The 21,217-nt window shown below is 36.7% G+C and overlaps 1 protein-coding gene across 2 annotated transcripts; it reads left to right on the forward strand.

Moving 5' to 3' along the window:
* Positions 1-18,511: 18,511 nt before the first annotated feature.
* LOC110895243 (fasciclin-like arabinogalactan protein 7) lies at positions 18,512-20,396 on the forward strand. Of its 2 annotated transcripts, none has more exons than XM_022142521.2 (2): positions 18,512-18,662; positions 19,421-20,396. In XM_022142521.2, the coding sequence occupies exon 2, from the start codon at positions 19,469-19,471 to the stop codon at positions 20,234-20,236; it is 768 nt and encodes a 255-aa protein (XP_021998213.1). In that variant the 5' UTR covers positions 18,512-18,662; positions 19,421-19,468; the 3' UTR covers positions 20,237-20,396. The 2 variants fall into 2 exon arrangements, with proteins under 2 accessions (XP_021998213.1, XP_021998214.1); XM_022142522.2 differs by having other exon boundaries at positions 18,536-18,662; positions 19,426-20,396.
* Positions 20,397-21,217: the final 821 nt, after the last annotated feature.

Raw genomic sequence — 21,217 nt, forward strand, 5'->3', positions numbered from 1 at the left:
GGGTATAAGATCAATAGAGAAAGCATGCTCGTTAAGAGTAAGATGACAATCGAGGAGAATGGAATTGACTAGGATAGACTTGCCATTGGCGACTTCAACGGAAAACGACTTAGGTAGCTTGGAGCGTGTGCAATTTAACAATGATTCGAATTCTAAGGACACAAAGCTTTTGTCCGCACCAGTATCAAATAGTATCGAAGCATAAAGATGGTTAACAAGGAACGTACCGTTAACGACATCATTGTCGTTGCGCGCTTGATTCGCGTTTAGGTTGAAGGCGTGTCCACGAGGAGGTTGTTGCTGCTCTTGATTCCATTGTGGGCATTGAGGACGAAGATGATAAACATCCCCACATTTGAAACAAGCTCTAGCGGGTCTTGCGTTTTGAGGAGCAGGTAGGGCTTATTGCGCTTGCTGGGCTTGCTGAGCTTGCTGAGCTGGTGGTGCTTGTTGTGGTTGTTGGCGACAAAAATTGGTAGTATGACCATAACGGTTGCAATTGCCACAACGACGGCACCTAGCATTGACGGGATGATGGAAATTACAAGTGGCACACTTGGGGTGAATCCCAATGTACGGCTTGGGGGCATCAACAGGAGCGATAGGATTTGGGTTAACAGGCGGCACAATCGCGTTACAAACGGGGTTGGATTGCTTTCGCTTCTTTCCCCTATTGTTATTCGATTGTTGGGTAATTTGATGGGCTGGCTTAGAAGAAACGGGGTTTGCGGCTTGCTTATCGCGAACGCGATTGTTGTTCAAGGACGCGGCTAATCGGTAAATGGCTTCGATGCTATCGAGTTTGGCTGCCTCGATGGTGTCTCGCATGGTAGGGGGCAAACCATTGATGTACTTGCTATTCTTGCGTTCAGGGGTCGATACAAGGTGAGGGACAATGAAGCTAAGTTGTTTGAAACGGGTGGTGTAGGCTAGGTTGTCATCACCAACTTGCTTTAAAACCCAAAATTCTTCTTCTAATTTTCTTTGCTCATGCGGAGGACAAAACTCATCCATCATTAGGGCCTTAGTCTCCTCCCAGGTCAACGCATAAGCCAACTCGTTCGAACGGATGTTTCTTTCATTCGACCACCACTCAAGAGCGCGGGCTTGGAATACCCCGGTTGCGCTACGTGTCTTGAGTTCGTCAGGACAATCGCTATTGATGAATGTGACCTCTATGCTGTCAAACCACTCGAGCATAGCGGTCACCCCATCATTGCCGGTGAATGGCTTGGGATTGCACGACGAGAAGTGCTTAAAGTTGAACGAGGCGGGTTTGCGTATTTCGACCTTAGAGTCGACGGATGAGTGAGGAGTTTCGGATGCACGAATCTCGGAAATGACCTTTGGGACAACGCGCGCAAATTGATCGGCCATGAAAGCCATCATCTTCTTGGTGGAACGAGACTTTGACTTCTTAGACGCATTGGAGAGACGAGAAGACATCTAAGATTCAAAAGAACGAATAGGTGAGACTTGGTCATAATGCTTGATTAAGAAAATAAATTCGTTCACGTAGCATAGTTATTCACATAGCATATAGGGTTCATGGCACAAAAGACTCATTGCATAAAAGTTTCATAGCACAAATGTTTAAACATTTCATATAGCATAGTCATGGATTCCACATAGCATAACATGAATGAATGAAAGCATTGTAAATTTAGTTTGTTCACGAGGGATTATTATTGTTTGTGATTGCGATAGCGTGCGAAATGTTTAAAACGACATTTTGAAATGAACGAACGTTCAAGTATAAAAATCACATATAAATTGAGATACATAAAAGAGAGGCTCAATAAAACATTGGAGTGTTTCGGGTAGAGAAACGTCGACTATTCCAAAGTGGGTCGAAAGTTCTTTCGAATTAGAGATATTGTGCTTTGGCCTATAAGTAAGATACTCTCGTCGAGAAGCGATTAACGGTATCTTACCCTTCCGGTTACTACACATCTCTAAATGATTGAAACATTCGGGACTTTGGCGAGAATAAAAATCAAGGAATGGGACTTAATCGACAAGATGCGGGTTTCACCCCTAACTTGACGATTTCGTACCCTAAATGTGGTTGGTACTCGTCGGCCAAAATAAATTTTGACACTTTGACGAGGGTCCACTAGAGTTGAAATGGAAATTACCATTAAGTTGTGGATGTCACTCCTAGCTTAATGGTGAAATTTCGTGCAAAAATAGATTAAAGGTAGAATGAGAGTCGTTTACCAAATTGTGGGTTTCACGCCTATTTTGGTAAATTCTTCTCGTTGGTGTTACAAGAGTATAAAAATAGCATAAGTGTATTCGTGTTAGCCTTAGGAAAGGCACATAAATTTAATCAAAAGTATAGCTAGGGAGCATGCATGGTAGAGTACAAAGTTTTAAACAACAAATAAGAGACAAAATTCCTAGAACTATAGATTAGGGCAAAAGCATGGCAATTTTCCTAATTCCCTATAGTTATGGCTCTGATACCAATCTGTCACACCCCAACCGATGGCGGAAACATCGGGATGAGACGAAGTGTGTAGATTGCTCAAAACGTCATAACACTATGTGACAATAATTAATTTAAATTCGAATTTCATTTCAAAACTAAAAGTCATACATGATTCAAAAGGAAATAACAACATTGTTTCAACAAGTAACATAACAAACAAAAGATAAAATATTCTAGGCGTGTATCTAGTCCACCCTAACTTGTTTCATGAATCATCCATACTTCAATAATCAACCTGCAACATGTATTAAAATAGAGTTTCAATGCAAAAGCAAAGAGCGAGTATACAAGTTTGTTTACATAACATAATAGAATAAAAACTCATATCCAACATGAACATAACAAAATAGTTTCAACGTGCTAGTTTACGTAGTCCAAGTGATAGCCCAAGTTTCCCAATGCGTTAAAGTACCTAACCCAAAGTTTAACGGGAGGTTGATATGTCTCCTCCTAACAATACCCCAAAGACTAACGGGGAGGTGCATTACTCCTATAGCGCTACTATTGTTAAGGCTGAACTACACACAAGAATTAAACGTTCACATAGCACAAAATAGTCTCAAGATTCACAAGTTTCATGTTTCATGTTTAAATGGATAGAGTAAGTTTCAAATAAGTTTCAAGTGTCATGTGCGTTTAATATAGAATACATGTTGCACCCAAAGTGTTAAAAGTAAAAATGGGTTCGAGTATACTCACAGTTTACAAGTGGTGACTTGAAGTTCCGAGAGCAAGTTTGTAGATGAATTAGTTCGGAGCACCTTGTTCTTCTACACAAGGGAACGTAGGTGTGTGAGTTGGCGTATACGGAAGATTATAGATTCGGAGTTTTTAAAATATAAAGAAAGTAACATAGGTGAAAATAATCATCTTGTACACATAACTCTTGTTCTTGACACTATTGAAACTCAAAAGAGTTGGTATGATTTCATGGATTCTAAGATCCATTAGAGTCGTAACAAGGGCATGGTCATAGATGATGTAACGTCCACTTAACAAATAACTATTAAGTCATCATCAAGTCTTAGTTACTTAGATGTATACGTATAGAATAACTTAGATATTATATAGTTTTACAAGTCTTAAGATTCAAGCATGAGGTAGGAGATTAATGTCTCCATTTAGGTACCTCTTTGTGTCATAGAATACATACATGAGGTAGGAAGAACAAGCTTCTATTTAGGCACCTCTATTGTTCACCACTACACTTGTTGTTATAAACAACAAGGAGGGTCATGAACATACAAGTATCAAGGTATTAACAACAACTAATCTATAGTAAAACATCAAGTAATGAGTGGATTCTTATGAAGGATAGCCCAAGCTAATCCAACCATCACACATTCAACAAGTTTCACACTTGAACATTACTTGTGGGTAAAACCCTAATTAAAACAGAAAGTTTATGAGGTTTTAACCTCTGATTTAGATGTCTCAACCATGTTTTTAAGCTTAACCAACCATAAGAGGGGTTGTAAGCATTAGGACATTGGTTTGAGATGTGTTTCACACAAGTTAGATGAAGTTTGCATAAGTTTGAAACAAAACAGAAAGTTTTTGGTCAATTTCGGAGCAATTCCAGGTCTGATTTCTCCAAGGAGAAGTCAAGGAATCAAACTACATGATTAACCAAGCAAGTAGGAAAAAGAATCAAGCAATTTCGTTAAGAAATGAGCAAGTTATACCACTTTTAGTGTAGGTGTATCAATCTGCCCGAAAATGCAGCTTTGTGCTTGAATTTAGGAGTGTTTTGGTGAAGTTTGAGAGTGGTGAAAGTGTCCAAGTGCTTGGGGGAGCTTGGGTACTTATAGGGGAGTGATTAGGGTTGATTAGAGGTGATTACAAGAGCCAAAACTCGGTTTAAACTCAAGAATCCCGCCCAAAAACGAAGCTGGTCGCGACCTTTCAAGAGTCTGCTGAACATGGACCTCACGCGGCCCGCCTGGGATATCCAGGTAAGTTCACGCGGGGCGTGAGCCCTTTGGGGTTTGGAAACAAGTTTGATTTTTGACATATTTGGCCCCTATAGTTGTTATTTGATGCAATTAAGGTGTTTTAAGGACCATTTTCGCCACAAAAGCATAGATTAGGTTATGATTAAGCACGAGGAGTATAAACCAAGTATAATCAAGCGTATAAGTATCAAATCAAGTGTCATTCTCGTTCAAAACACGTTCCATGCATAAGTTTAGTTTAATTACAAGTTTCGCACATAGTTTCCAAGAATCACGATTAAACATAGATTGATTCACCAAATCGATCATACGAGTATACATAGAATGCGTTTAACATAGATGTAACAAAATATAAGCTTCATTAATGATCCAAGTCTCGATTTGATAAAGATTACAAGGAAAGAAACGATTACAAGAATACAAAGTTTCCAAAAATAGAATTACGAATCAAACTTTCTATAAATGGAAAGTACAAAATAGCCGGGCGTTACATTCCACCTCCACCACCACAGGCAATCAGAGTCAGCTCGCGACCTCCACCACCACAGCCGATCACCTCCACCATGCGAGAAGTCTTCTCGCACTTGTCAGGTAAAATCGAACAAGTATTGTGGTTATTGAACAAGTAATGTCAGGTTATTGAACCAGTAATGTCAGGTTATTGAACAAGGGTTATTGAAAAAAATAGGGGTTATTGAACATGGATCATTGAACAAGTAATGTCAGGTTATTGAACATGGATCATTTTGATGTATGTGTTTCTTTCTATGTTTGCAGTGGACTTAAAGATTCGTGTTTCACTAGGATCAATTGTGGTCTCCTTGGTGGTGAAAATGCGAGGCCGCCCTTTCCTGCACTTCTAGTTTCCCCCTCAGCAGGAAATGGTTGCGTAGTTGAACTGTAATATATAATCTATTTACGTAGTCTGACCTTAGGATCTTTTGGTTTAATATGTATGCTAATTGTATATATTAATATTTTGATACTGATAATGTTGAACAGCAGATTGTGATCTAATGCCTAGTTATAATGTGCATTTGCATAACATTTTGGCACTCAGTCCTTCTATATTGATTTTGATTTGATAGTTGTTAATTATATAAATCGGTTTTTGTTAAGCATAAACTTGATTAGTAACATAATTTACTTGTTTCAATAGAGGTAATATATAGCTAGTAAACATGATGTCTGTCTTTTATCACATATGTGTTACATATTTTCATAAGATCTCATGGTGTGGAGGGACACGAGTGTAATTGTGTAAAGTTGGTAGCTTTCTAAGGATTGTGATTGTAGCACTGATGCACCCAGGATTGTTTAGCAGGAATTACACAAGTATATTGATTCGGTCATAACATTTGACATGAAAAATGTTGGTCTTTCATTTGAGTTCAAGCTCTAGTTGTACAGCCATTTGAGTTTGGGTGATTTTTGTTGGCAATTGTCTTTCACCTAGCGTTATCTGGTTTCCCGGTTAAAGTGCACAAGCTAGACGCTTGGGGTTTTATTTCACATAAGAGACATGTGTGGATGTGTGTAGTTGTTTTCTAGTGAAGAAAATTGTTGCTTGCATATGATGTATTTGGAAGGAATAGTTTCGGCGTTGACTTACAGTTTTATTGTATCAAATATGGCATTTGCAGTAGGGTATTATATAATTTGTATATATTTGCTTTTGCAGCAGGGTATTATATCAAATATGGCATTTAGTTTGTGCAGCAGGGGGTAAAATTGAGCAGGTTAGATTCTAATTTGTGCAGCAGATTCATTTTCAGCAGTTTGAGCAGGTTAAATGAGCATTTGCAGCAGGTTAGGCATTTACCAAAGTCCATTTGCAGCAGGTTTGGCAATTAGTTATTTTATGTGCATTATCAGATTCAAATACCAGGTTTTACACTTAGTTTCTGCATCATTTGACTTTGGCTGGTCAAACCTTTTTGGCGGGAAGGGTTTTGGTTACTGTAGGGGGTAAGGAACCAATGAAATACTTAAAACGGGGGGGGGGGGGGGGTATTACTGTTTCTTACAACGAAGTATAGGGGGTAATAAGAAAGGACAATCTAGTCACTTAACAGTGGGGCGTAATGAGTTTGCTTAGAACAAAACATAGGGGGTAATATGAAAGGGTAACATAGTCATTTCACATTGCATTTAACAGATCTGTTAACTTATTTGACGGCAGGGGGTAATATTGCGACATAACATCATATGTTTGGGGGGGGGGGTAAATTGCAATTATTTCCAGGGAGGGGGTCAGAGTGCCAATTGGCTTAAACCGCAGGTGGTAAAATTGCAATTTACTCTTAAAGATATAATTTTTATTATTTAATATATAAAATTACATTTATTCAATGTAATAAACGAGATTTTTAAAGATATATTGTTTTATTATTTAGTATAATAAATTACATCTATTCAACCCGTGTAATACACGGGGTTCTAACCCAGTATTTATATATACGAATTGTCGTAATTGCAACGAAGGAAACTGTATTGATATGTCATTTGAGGCATTAGCCATCAAATATGAATGTATAACTAAGAAAGCGACATGTGCTAATAGCACGTTTAAATGTGTTGTTTTGTCAATCACAACTAATGCGTCTTGAACATGTTGGTGATAGTTGAGATTAGAACATCTCATTTGTTCACGATGGATGTGGGTCGTGGGATTTGACTAGGGTGTCTAATATTACAAGTAATGTGACTTTTTTTTCTTCCATTTATGTTAAAAGGGCATATACCTTTATTGCAAGCCATAATTAAAATATGAACAAGTGCAAGCAAATGAGCAATTGCTATGGTACTTGCAACATGGGCCTGCCACATTCCTATCAAATTATTGATTCTTTATGGAGATATTCTTCAAATATAATTTCATAACATGTTTATAATAAATTAACATATTATACCAACTTTGATTTTCAACATCTAAAAGATACCCAACATCAAAATGTTCAGAAAATTGAGCAAACAAGACGGTATTATGAAAGACGCCGACAGGTTTAGTTTTTGGTAAAAAAAATATATTGTATGATAGTTGATTATGTTTTTAATTCTTTTTATCAAAACTAATAGATATATATCTGCACATGCATACTTTATAAACACATTGATATATATAATTTTTAAAATTCATCTAAGAATCTTTATAGTTTATATCTAATAAGTAAAAATCTTAGGGGACACATTACACAATTTTTAGCGACCTTATTTTTTTTTTTTTTTTTTCACTTCATTTCGTATATTCATTCAACTTACATGTGAATCCTTATCCATTTCAAATTTATATGATTTCCTTTTTAATGTTACATTTAATACATTCTTTATTTCGTTTTCATCAACCAAGCACGTTTTCATTATTTAAATTTTACCATTAATATAAGGCAAATTGGATTTTAATAATCCGAACTGGCTCTTTTGGCCGATAATAATACCAACTCAGTTAATTACCCACAATAATCCGAACTCTTCCATTTTATTTGTAAAATAGTCCTCCGTTAAAAAAAATATAACGAAGTTAAGTTTTTTTTTTTTTTTCCAAATTACAAACCGATATTTCGTGCTTTTGATCAGAATAAGGATACGAGTCGATTGATGTAAAACTTACCCCGAAACAATGTTCTAATAAAATTTTAGTAAAATAAAATTTTAATTGACTTTTTTTTTCTATTTTTTCTAAATTTAAGAATTACAATTCTTGTTTTTTTCCTTTTATGATCAAACATATTTAAAATTATAAAAATAAAATAAATTTTACTAATTCAAATGTAATACACGAGATTCTAACTTAATGTATATATATACAAAGAGATTTTTTTTTTTTAAATTCATCTAAGAATATAGAGTAAACTGCAATTTTACCCCATATGGTTAGTGGCGACTGACACCCACCCCCTTAAGAGGTATAACTGTAACCTTACCAAAAGGGCATTTTCGTAATCTTACTAATATTTATATAGTAAACTTCAATATTACCACCTGTGCTTTACCTACACTGACACATTTACACCTTGTTTTGTTAAAGTTTCTTTTCCGACGATGTTCCGACTACTCCGACAATATTCCGACCACCAAAGAAGCGTATTCCGACTAGTACGGCGATATTCCAACCACCACAAGATATATTATAGAATATTGACTGTTAAGAGCATATGACAGACTTCATTTGCAAAAGTGAGGTTTACAAAAGCTTAGTAATGAAAGCGGGTTGCATTTTTGTCAGCGTAGGTAAAACACAGGGGGTAAAATTGAAGTTTACTATATAAATATGAGTAAGATTACGAAAATACCCTTTGATAAGGTTACAGTTTTACCCCTCAGGAGGATATATTGATGCCATCAGAAAACGTCAGGGTTAAGACAACATTTTTTGAACACAAGGAGGTAAGGGTGTTAGTCACCCCTAACCACAGGGGTTTAAATTACAGTCTACTTACCAATGGAGTGGTGGTCCATTAGCAAAAGCAAAGCCTTTAAAAATACCTAGGTTGGAAAAGAAATAGTCTTGAATTCAAGTCTCATAAACGACAAAAGATTAAAAAAAATAGCCGTTCAAAAAAAAATTGCAGTCTACTCAAGAATATATACATATAGAGAAAAATAAAAGTTTAGCATATGTGAACAAATACATAAAACAAGAGAAAATCGGTTTATCCTGTGGTGCCGCCGACAGGTTTGGTTCTTGGTAAAACTAGGCATCGCATTTTTGTAAAAGTATTATGTTTTTCTTCGTCTTCATGTTTATTGCTATTCGACCCCCAAGATTTTAATATATTTTGCACATGCATACTTCATACGACTTTGGATTTTTTTTCTCAATCTTTAAACTATTACAAAGAGGCAACATGCATTTTTAATAGATCCATAAATATTATATATTTTCGTTCTTGTTAGAACTATTTGTATTTTATTGGACAATTTTTTCTCTATTTATTTTCTCAATCTTTAAACTATTAGTCTATTATCACAAGTTGATGGTTATATATGTAAGTAAGAAAAACATCAGTTCCCCAACTTATTCTAACTAGGTGTGTAAAAGAGGCAAACCGTAAGGGAGCTGGTCCAGAGTAGCACATTAAAAGTTTGAATCGAGTCGAGCTTAAACAAAAAAATAAGCTCATTTATAAACGAGTCCTAAATGAACTTCACTTGTATATAATTTTTACAATTATTATTATTATATATAAATAATGCTAAAAATAACTAAATGAAATATTTTATGCTTTATATAAAAATCATAACTATAATAGTTATTTATAAAAAATAAAACATAAATGTAAATATATTTATTATATAATAATACACACGCCAAGCTCGAGTTTAAAAATAGAGCTTGAAACAAGCCGAACTTGAGTTTACAGTAATTTAACAAAGTAATAACAAGAAAAAGGTAAATGTAAGATTAAATATATTATGTTTAATATTTAATCTATAGCCATCTTAATCATTTACATTATAGAGATCAAAATATATTAGAACCTATTATTTAATTAGTTGGTAATTGTTGATGGACCATATTACCCTTAGTAACTAATTAGGTTTCCTCCTGGGTGCTTATATAAGGAGAGTTATGTGGAGGTTTAAGGGTTACTCAGTTACACAATTACACCACCCCATAAGCCATAACATCATCACGAAACCTCCTCTCCTCTCCATAACCGATACCCTTTTCCGTTTCTAAGTCCCCATCATCAGTTAGCACCCTAAGGAGGAACCAGATCAAGATGACAGGCATGTCGAACTCTCTCACAGGATTCTCCTCTGCACTATCTGCTGTGACAGGTATGATTTATATGTTTTCCTTCATGAACAAACAGAACTGAACCAACATGTGGTATCAGAGCATATGTTGATTAGTCAGTTCTGTTTTCGTATCCATAATTCTGGGATTGAAACTTGGAAAACGGAATTTTGAAACCTTTAAAACCTTAACAGCCGGTTTCGAGTCATAAGTATCGACTCGAAATCATGATTTTCGATGAAAAAGATAAATTGTTTGTTCACCGAATTAACTGGATTATAATTTTAGCCGAAATCTGTTTAGTAAAATTATTAAAATTCAGGTTTCGGGTTCCAGAATTTTATTTTTTATGATTAGGGTTCATCATGTTCATGAGAAAATTCGAAGATTTCTATTATGTTTTGGAATGATTTAGGATTAATGGGTGTTTTTTCCATGTTTGATCTAATTTTATCTTTTAATTTTATTCGAAACTGTTATTAGATAAACAATTATTATTTTCGAAATATGTTGATAAAATTAGATCACTTTAAAACAGGAAATAATATCTCATAATCCCTTAGATTTCGAATTTTCGGTTATGATATCACAATTAACAGCTGTTAGCGAGGTTGCTACTCGCAACCATGAGGTTGCTACTCGCAACCATAACGTCATCACTCGCAACCATGAGGTTGCTACTCGCAACCATAACGTCATCACTCGCAACCATGAGGTTGCTACTCGCAACCATAACGTCATCACTCGCAACCATGAGGTTGCGACTCGCAACCATAACGTCATCAGTTCGATCCGCGCTAACGGGTGGTTTGCTATTAAATAAATGGTTTTGTAATTTACTTAGTTAATTAATCAGAATCAGATAATGTAATGTTTTACAAAACCAGAAATAGCTTAACTTGAATGAGTTTTTGATATATCATTTCTGGCCAAAGCTGACTTGATACATCTACTTATCATTCAAGTATTACGAAAGCTATGCTAAGTGTGCATCATAAGCATGAATGTTTTAATATCTGGCCAAAGCTGATTTAATTCTTTCATAGATGGCATACTTAGCAAGTGCATAACTAAAGTGATTGTTTCAATTTCTGGCCAAAGCTGATTTGTTACAACTACTTTGCACATATGCTTAAATGATTACACTTCTGGCCAAAGCTGTTTTGTCTTCATTTAAGTAGAATTTTTTAGTTAAGTCTATTATTTTGATGTTAGTAATAGACATTATCACAGCTTCATTATGTAAAATGGTCATTATTTTGCCTGCCTTAGTTTAACGTGCCCATAGATCACATTAGTTTTTTCTTCCTTAGTATCATAACTTGCTCATCTTATTTCCACTATCAGCACCCAACTGCGGGATTCCACCTTTGACTGGTGATAACTTTGCTGCATGGAAGGATGCTCTCATGCTTACTCTCGGATTGCTTGATTTTGATTATGCTCTAAGAGAGAAAAAGCCAGCGGACCTTACCACTCAAAGTACTGCTGCTGAGCAGTTAACTCATGAAAAGTGGACTAGGTGTAACCGCATGTCTCTCATGTTTATGAAGCAATCCATAAGCAATGCAATCAGGGGAGCTATTCCTGATTCTGAAGATGCTAAAACCTACTTGGAACATGTGGAGGCTCAGTTCAAAGGGACGTCTAAGGCGCACGCTAGTACTCTTATTCTCAAGCTGGTGACAACTAAGTATGATGGGAGGAGCGGCATTCGCGAGCACATCATGATGATGAATGACATGGCCAATAAGCTGAAGGGGCTGGAAATGGAAATTAGTGATGGTTTCCTTGTTCATTTCATCATTACTTCACTTCCTTCTTCTTTTGAAGCATTCAAGATCAACTACAACACTCAGAAGGAAAAATGGACGATGAGTGAGCTGGTCGCTATGTGCGTACAGGAGGAGGAGCGTATGAGGATGGATCGCCATACTGATGTTGCCAATTTCACTACCTCCAATCCTAAGAAAAGGAAGCACAATTATCAGAGGAAGGATGCTTCTAAAGTCCATAAGTCTAATCCTAACCCTAATACAAGTGCACCTTCCAGCTCTAAGAACTCCTTAGGCAGTATCCGCTGCAAGTTCTGTAAAAAGACAGGACACATGCAGAAGGAATGCCCTGACTTTAAGGAGTGGCTGGCTAAGAAAGGTAACGATTATTTTATGATACTTGAGTCCTATAATTTAAGTGTTCCTGCTAATTCTTGGTGGTTTGATTCTGGTTCTATGGTTCATGTTACCAATTCTACTCAGGGATTCCTTTCAATCCGGAAGCTGGAAAGAAACCAAAGAACGCTTAAGGTTGGGGATGATCGAGAATTAGAAGTGAAGGCCATTGGAACATTACAATTAGTTATGAAAACTGGTTTATGTATTAAACTTTATGATACCTTATATGTTCCTGAGGTAACTCGGAACCTTGTATCAGGACCAAAGTTAGACATGGACGGTTTTATTGTTTCCCATGGTCATCGCAAACTCTCTATCCATTATGATTCTGTTCTTTATGGTACTGGTGTTCTGGATGGAGGTCTCTATAGATTAGAACTAGATGATGGCTTTTCCAAATCTTTGTTGTCATATAACATTAATGAATCACTCACAAAGATGGAAGAGAAACGAGACTTAGAGACTTCATCCATGTTGTGGCATCAGCGTTTAGGCCACATTTCAAAAGAGCGATTAAATCGTCTCGTAAAGGATGAAGTCTTACCTCCTCTCGATTTCTCTGATTTTGGAACATGTGTCAAATGTCTTAAAGGTAAAATGACATTAGCGAATAAGAAAGGTGCCACTAGGAGTTCTAATTTATTAGAACTCATTCACACTGACATTAGTGGTCCCTACCAAATCGCTGGCATAACAGGACATACTTCATTTATCACTTTTATTGATGATTATTCTCGTTACATGTACTTGTATCTTATTAAGGAGAAATCTGAATCTCTAACAACTTTTAAAGATTATAAGGCTGAAGTTGAAAAACAATTAGATCGTCAGATTAAAGTTGTGAGATCAGATAGAGGCGGTGAGTATTATGGAAGACATACTGATGTGGGTTAAGCTCCTGGTCCATTTTATGAGTTTTGTAAGGGCCAGGGGATTGTGAACCAATACACCATGCCTGGTACACCTCAGCAGAACGGTGTCGCTGAAAGAAGAAACCGTACCCTTATGAACATGGTGCGCAGTATGTTAGCCAACACTAACTTACCATTATTTCTCTGGACTGAAGCGTTAAAAGCAGCTGTTCATATACTCAATAGAGTTCCTTCTAAGTCTGTCCCTAAAACTCCTTATGAACTTTGGACAGGAAGGAAACCGAGTCTTAAATATATGAAAGTATGGGGCTGCATTGCTGAAGCAAAACTTTACAATCCTTTCCTAAGGAAACTTGACCCTAAGACAGTTACCTGTTTCTTTATCGGGTATCCTGAGAACTCTAAGGGTTATCGTTTCTATTGTCCTTCCCATGTCACCCGTATTGTTGAAACCAAGCGTGTCGCGTTCCTGGAGGATTTCAAGGTCAGTGGGAGCAGTACCAACCCTTACGAAGAATTGCAAGAAGTACAAGACGCGGGGGGGAGAGACTCGTCGCTTACCATTACTCCGATTACTCCTCTTGTACCCAATGCAACTATTGTTCCTGAAGCTACTGCACCAACTGCAAATTTACCTCTACAATCAGAACCCATTATACCTCATGACGAAGGCACATCAAACGCTCAAAACCAAGACAACGCTGAACCCGATAATCTACTCAGGAGGTCATCCAGGCAAAGAAGGCCTCCTAATTGGGATGATTATGTTACCTACCTGACTGAAATGGATCCCGGAAAGCTCAATGATTCTATCTCTTACAATGAAGCCATTAGCAGTGATCAGTCTTCTGAATGGAATAAAGCAATGATTGATGAGCTTGATTCCATGAAGAAAAATGACATTTGGGATTTGGTAGAATTACCCAACGGAGTCAAACCCGTAGGATGCAAATGGGTGTTCAAAACAAAACTGGATCCGAATGGTAACGTTGAACGCTACAAAGCGAGATTGGTTGCAAAGGGCTACACTCAGAAAGAGGGAATTGATTATCAAGAGACGTTTTCACCTGTCTCTCGTAAAGATTCATTAAGGATCGTCATGGCCCTAGTAGCTCATTTCGACTTAGAGCTGCATCAGATGGACGTTAAAACCGCTTTCCTTAACGGAGACTTGGACGAAGATGTTTACATGAAGCAACCTGAAGGCTTTGAGCCTGAAGGTCAGGAGCATCTAGTCTGTAAGCTGAAGAAATCCATTTACGGGTTAAAACAAGCATCACGTCAGTGGTACCTCAAGTTTGATGAAGTCATGAAGAAGCAAGGTTTTATGAAGAATCAAGTGGATCAATGCACCTACCTCAAGATGAGTGGGAGCAACTTTACTATACTTGTCCTTTACGTTGACGACATTCTATTGGCAAGTAATAGTTTAGACATGTTGCATGAGTCGAAGCGGTTACTCTCGCATAACTTCGACATGAAGGATCTCGGAGATGCATCTTACGTCATTGGCATCGAAATTCACCGAGATAGAAACAAAGGGATCTTAGGATTGTCCCAAAGGGCCTACATAGATCGTGTCCTTACACGGTATAACATGCAACAGTGCAAACCCTCCATCGCTCCAGTAGTTAAGGGAGATGTTTTCGGTTCGTTTCAGTGTCCGACAACAGAGGTTGAGAAGGAGCAAATGAGCCAGATACCTTATGCATCAGTAGTCGGGAGCTTGATGTATGCTCAAGTCTGTACTCGTCCAGATATCGCTTATATTGCTGGAATGCTAGGCCGTTATCAGACTAATCCTGGCCTAGATCACTGGAAAGCAGCTAAGAAGGTACTTCGATATCTGCAAGGGACGAAAGACTATAAGCTGACTTATAGAAGAAGTGATCATTTGGAAGTGGTGGGCTATTCTGATTCTGACTTTGCCAAATGCAAAGATGACAAGAAATCCACTTCGGGCTATATCTTTATGTTAGCAGGCGGCCCTATCTCTTGGAAGAGTCATAAACAACAGTTGACCACAACTTCCACAATGATGGCAGAGTACATTGCTGTCTATAACGCAACCTGTCATGGAATGTTGATTAGAAACCTGGTCACTGGACTCAAAATCGTTAATTCCATTTCTAGACCATTGAAGCTTTACTGTGATAATTCAGCTGTCGTTAGTTTCTCGAACAGTAACAGTTCGACTGGAGCTGGTTTATATCTCGATACGAAATATCTATTTGTACGTGAACGTGTTGAGGAAAATAATCTTTGTATCGAGTATATTAGTACTAAGGATATGCTTGCGGATCCGATGACTAAAGGTCTCCCTCCTAAGGTTTATGAAGAACATGTTCGGAATATGGGATTATGTAAAGACCTTATTTGAGCATATTGTACTAGCTTATGTTTTATGTTTAATGAAATTTCCTCAAGTTTGATTTTGTATGTCTATTAGAATATGTTCAACCGGTATAATGGCATATAGACAAATAAAAAGTTACAAATCAAACAAAGGGCTTACGCGTATTTTGATCATGACGACTATGTTTAAAATTAAGGCTATAGTATGATTAATGGGGGTCCTGAGTCGCATAATGATTCAACGGCTGTATTTTTCTGCTATAGTACTTGTTTAAGGCTAAAATGAGTGTTAACTCCTGATCAGGCTTATCTAATACTCATAGTAAATGATTACTCGGCTAAGTGGGAGAATGTAAGATTAAATATATTATGTTTAATATTTAATCTATAGCCATCTTAATCATTTACATTATAGAGATCAAAATATATTAGAACCTATTATTTAATTAGTTGGTAATTGTTGATGGACCATATTACCCTTAGTAACTAATTAGGTTTCCTCCTGGGTGCTTATATAAGGAGAGTTATGTGGAGGTTTAAGGGTTACTCAGTTACACAATTACACCACCCCATAAGCCATAACATCATCACGAAACCTCCTCTCCATAACCGATACCCTTTTCGGTTTCTAAGTCCCCATCATCAGTTAGCACCTTAAGGAGGAACCAGATCAAGATGACAGGCATGTCGAACTCTCTCACAGGATTCTCCTCTGCACTATCTGCTGTGACATGTATGATTTATATGTTTTCCTTCATGAACAAACAGAACTGAACCAACAGTAAAGAAATAAAATTAGTTAAAGAAAAAGACAAAAACTGTCAGTTCGAAATAATTGAAAGACGAGAAATAAATGAACTTTTAGCTTGAAATAAACCGAGCTTGAACTTAAATAAAGCTCATGTTACCCCCGTAACTTTAACGAGAAAATAATAAGAAAAAGGTAAAGAAATAAATTTAGTGTAAGAAAAGGATAAAAATTGTGAGTTATAAAATAACTTAAGGACTTGTAGAGAAATAAATGAACATAAGGCGGTGGTGTCTGGTGGGGCATATTATTTCCGCTAGTTTTTGGCTTCTCTTGACAGCATTTGTAATGTTGTGTTGTATATGGAATTTCGTGTTTTTGACAAATCTTTCACATGATTTATAATAAACCCTAGGTTTTAGAATGTTATACATGTGCAACCCCAATTAAGAATTGACGTTTTGGCTGGTGAGACTTCATTATATCTTTAAAGGGTTTTGGTATATACTATAGCCCATAGGTTATGTTCAAGAGACTAAAGTATATATGCATTTTAATCTGCTTTGGTTCGGTTTTTAACTGGTTTCAACGAATATATTCTTAAACATAAACTCAAATTGGCGGACTGAATTGGTTTTTGACCGGTTTCACCTAAACTGGTTTCTTTCTTGATAGGTTTTGACTCCAAAAGCAACAATATTAAAATTTTCTAGAACTTATATTTATGGTTTAACATTATGCAAATTAGTGAAGATCATCATGCAACTTATGTTTGTTCTTACAAATCTAAACTTTGGTTATCTTATGTTTAATTTCATCTTTAACACTCGTGTGTGACTGACATACCATTGTTCAACGTCGAATCATATATGACTAACGGTCTTTATAGGAGTACTCATGTGTACCTTACGAGTTAAGCTAAACAAGAATTACCCGATAGTACGATGTATTTCAAATTTTCAACGACTCATAAATCACAATCTACCGACTTATTTGACAATTTCTTTTTAATATTTAAAGCTAGTGAAAAGTATCTGGCAGCTGTTCAATTGTTAGTTCATCTATCGTCTCATTATTAATGTTTAAAACATGTTTATCAAGTTAAACACACCTCTTGATACAAGTCAAGGCCTAATTGGTATATTTTCTATTGCAAGTGTGAGAAAAGTGTAATTTAGCCAATGTTAGAGGACCAATATTGTTAATCTTCACAAGAAAAAGCAAAAAAGAAAAACACAGTTCACCTTCCTGAAAGAGAAACTTAGAAACTTGAAGATTTTGTGATGGTGGTAGGGTAGAGTGCAAGGTTGGACACTTCAAACTATTTGTTTTGTTTCCATTTTAATTTAAAATTTAATAACTAAATTAGTTGAGTGAGAAAGAAACCTCCTTGATTAAGAAATCTCACCTTGAGGGCATCAAACATGTTAGAAGGGTTCATAGTCTTCTTAAATGAGGGAATTTAATTCAATACTATTAGGTAGTACACAATTATTAAGCCACAAAATTAATGTTATTTGTCAAAAATTCAAAAGATCACAGTTAAATAATCAAGGTTTTTGTTAAGAAATCTCAATCCTATTAGATACGGTTTACACGCAAGAATAAAATCATGATGACAAAATATAATGAAAAACACGTATGCTAACAAAACAAATCCAATCCAATACCTAGTATTAAATTTATATCGTTAAATCTAATTTAATTTAGGATTTTACTTTTCAAAAGATACATGTTTTTAAATGTTGAAGAAAAGTGTATGTAAGTCAATTACACCTAGTGGCGAACCCATGAATTTCTTGAAATAAATCTTGCATGCGTTATGGGGCACGAAACACTTGTTAAGGAGCTTGTGCCCTTATACTTCATTAACAACAAACTCTACAGCTCAACAATCACCGTTAAAATAACGGTTTACATCGAAATTTATACTCAACAACATCGAACTCCTAACCTTTTTTATTCCCCGAAACTACACAAACAACTTATGCTTGCTTCTTTTTGAAAAAAATAAGATATATTATTCTATTGATAACAAATTTCAACCCACACTTAAAACACACTTATGAAGATTAGAGATGTCATAAAAAAAACCTACACAAAACTCACATATCACAATCTCTAAATTTAATATTGAACCCTAACCACAATATCTTTTGCTTGCACTTTTGACTTGTACCAACTCATACCCTCCCTCCTACACCACCAGCTGCCACTCTTTAACAAATACTTATTTACCACCCAAACCCTCTTATTTATACTCTCACACATTCTACTCTCCCATTGTAGTAGTCTTCCACTCTTTCCTTTCCTGCCAAAAGGTCAGTCTTGATTTCTGCAGCTCAATCATATTATCAATTTGGATGATTGCATTGCATTGCATTGTTGTTTGAATAATTGAAGTGGGTTTTTGTTCTAGTTAATAATTATTGCTTTTCTTCAGGTACAGATCTAGATCTGTTTATGTATGTTACATGTTAGCTTTATGAATCACATTGCATACTTTCTGTCTTTAGTAAATCAAGCTTGGATCTTGATATGTCATAGAAACTTCTTGAGTCTTTTTTGTTATAAATGGATCAACTTTAAGATTTTGATGCATAAAGATGCTATCTTTGATCTAATTTCCAAGTGGGTTTTGCAGGATTGTTGTTAAATTTAAATTTCCCACTTAGATCTTGAAATTTCAAAGCAAATTCTTGTTACTTCTTGAGGTTTTTTTAAAGTGGATAAATTTAAGAATTTGATGTATAAAGATGCTATCTTTACTCAAATTTCCAAATGGGTAATGCAAGATTGGTGTTAAATTAAATTTCCCACTTAGATCTTGAAATTTCAAAGCAAATTCTTGCCATTTTTTTTTTTTTTTTGTGTATTGAAGTTCCTGATGGTAAAGATCCTATCTTTACTCAAATTTCCAAATGGGTTTTGCAGGATTGTTGTTAAATCAAATTTCCCACTTAGATCTTGACATTTCAAAGCATATTCTTGCCATTTCTAGATTTTTTTTTGGTTTAAAATAAACAACTTGATGTATAAAGCTTGAATCTTTAACCAAATTCCCAAATGGGTTTTGCAGGACAGGTGCTAAACCACTAACCCAAATCATCAAACCCAAATCTTGACAATGAATCCCACCAAAATCTTCATATGTTTCACCACACTCCTCTTCACATACACACTAGCAGCCACTTCACCACCTTCACCAATCACCCTAACCCCCACACCGGCACCAGCACCCGCACCGGACTACGTTAACCTCACCGAGCTCCTCTCGGTCGCCGGCCCATTCTCCACCTTCCTCAAATACCTCCAACAAACCAAAGTCATTGAAACCTTACAAAACCAAGCAAACAACACTGATGAAGGCATCACACTCTTTGTCCCCAAAGACAAAGCCTTTACAAACCTTAAAAAACCATCACTCTCAAACCTCACTGCAGATCAACTCAAACAATTGTGTCTGTTCCACGCGTTACCGCATTACTACTCGCTGTCGGATTTCAAGAACCTCAGTGACTCCGGACCGGTTAACACACTCGCAGGAGGCTCCTACACTTTGAACTTCACAGATGTATCCGGGACTGTGAAGATCGGGTCGGGTTGGACCAACACAGAAGTTAGTAGCAGTGTGCATTCTACCGATCCGGTTGCGATTTACCAAGTAAACAGGGTGTTGCTCCCGGAAGCGATTTTCGGAACTGATATTCCGCCTCCGGCACCGGCGCCTGCGCCGGTCCCGGATATCGCTCCGGTTGCAGATGCTCCGGATGCGGATGGGGGTAAGGGACGGGCTGGGAAGGCGTCGTCGCCTTCGGGTGCGGATCGGGTTGGTGTGGGGAGGTGGTTGATGATGGTTGTGGTGGTTTATGGTGGGTTTATGGTGGTGTTGTAAGATATGTGAAGTGATAAGGTTGAGTGGCATGATGGAGAAGTTATTCTTTTGATATGGTATTTATGTATTTGATTGATTGATATTGAATTGTGTACTTGAATATGAATGAGGTATTTTTGTTGTATAATTTTATGTGCACTACTATAAGAATTCTTGTTTATTTTTTTTTTTTTTGTTATGGTACATAGATCATTAGCTAGGACTTATTTCATTTGGACATGCAGACGGAAGAAAAACCTTTTGAATCAAACCTACACCTGTCTAGATCGCTTAATGTGTGCATCATGTAACATAACATCAACATTAAATACAATCACACAATATGAAAGAAGTTGCGTCCGTGTTTCTTGGCAACATCAACTGAGAAATAATAGATGGTTAATACCTCAAACCAACGAGAATGCTTGACGGTGTAGTAGCTGGTGTCCCGGAGACTGCTAAACATATGCGATTGTTATTGATGGAAGTAACGGTTCAAGAGAATTCATGTTGGAAATACATTCTCTGTGAGAAAGGACGGGCACATTAAGTGATCAAAGACACACGAATACGAACACAAAACACGGAAGCAATAAAATGAACACATGGGTTTACATGGTTGATGGTTTAGTAAAACTCACTAATGGCAACTAGGTTACTTTTTATCGAGGTGACAATTAATCAAATTACAAGTACACAATTTATATTTATATAGGCTAGAGTAAATTGCCACTTTAGTCACAGGCCCCAAATGCCACTTTAGGCCATGGGGTATGGGGCTTGGGTTGAGGCGTGGGTTGAGGGAAAATGCTTAAGCCACCATCCCAGGTGGGCTTGGGTTGGGGCGTGGCCCTTGGGGCTTGGGTTTCAAGCCGGGCGTGTGGCGGGGGAGCAAGCTGACATGACGGGTTGTGAATGGCCCTTTCAAACTAGCCGTTGGGCTAGCCGTTGGGGGCTATATTTAAAAAAAAAAAAATTCTTTTTTCCTTTATAAATACTAAC

This window comes from Helianthus annuus, chromosome 12 (assembly GCF_002127325.2).
Source record: "Helianthus annuus cultivar XRQ/B chromosome 12, HanXRQr2.0-SUNRISE, whole genome shotgun sequence".
In the NCBI taxonomy this organism is placed as follows: Eukaryota; Viridiplantae; Streptophyta; class Magnoliopsida; order Asterales; family Asteraceae; genus Helianthus; species Helianthus annuus.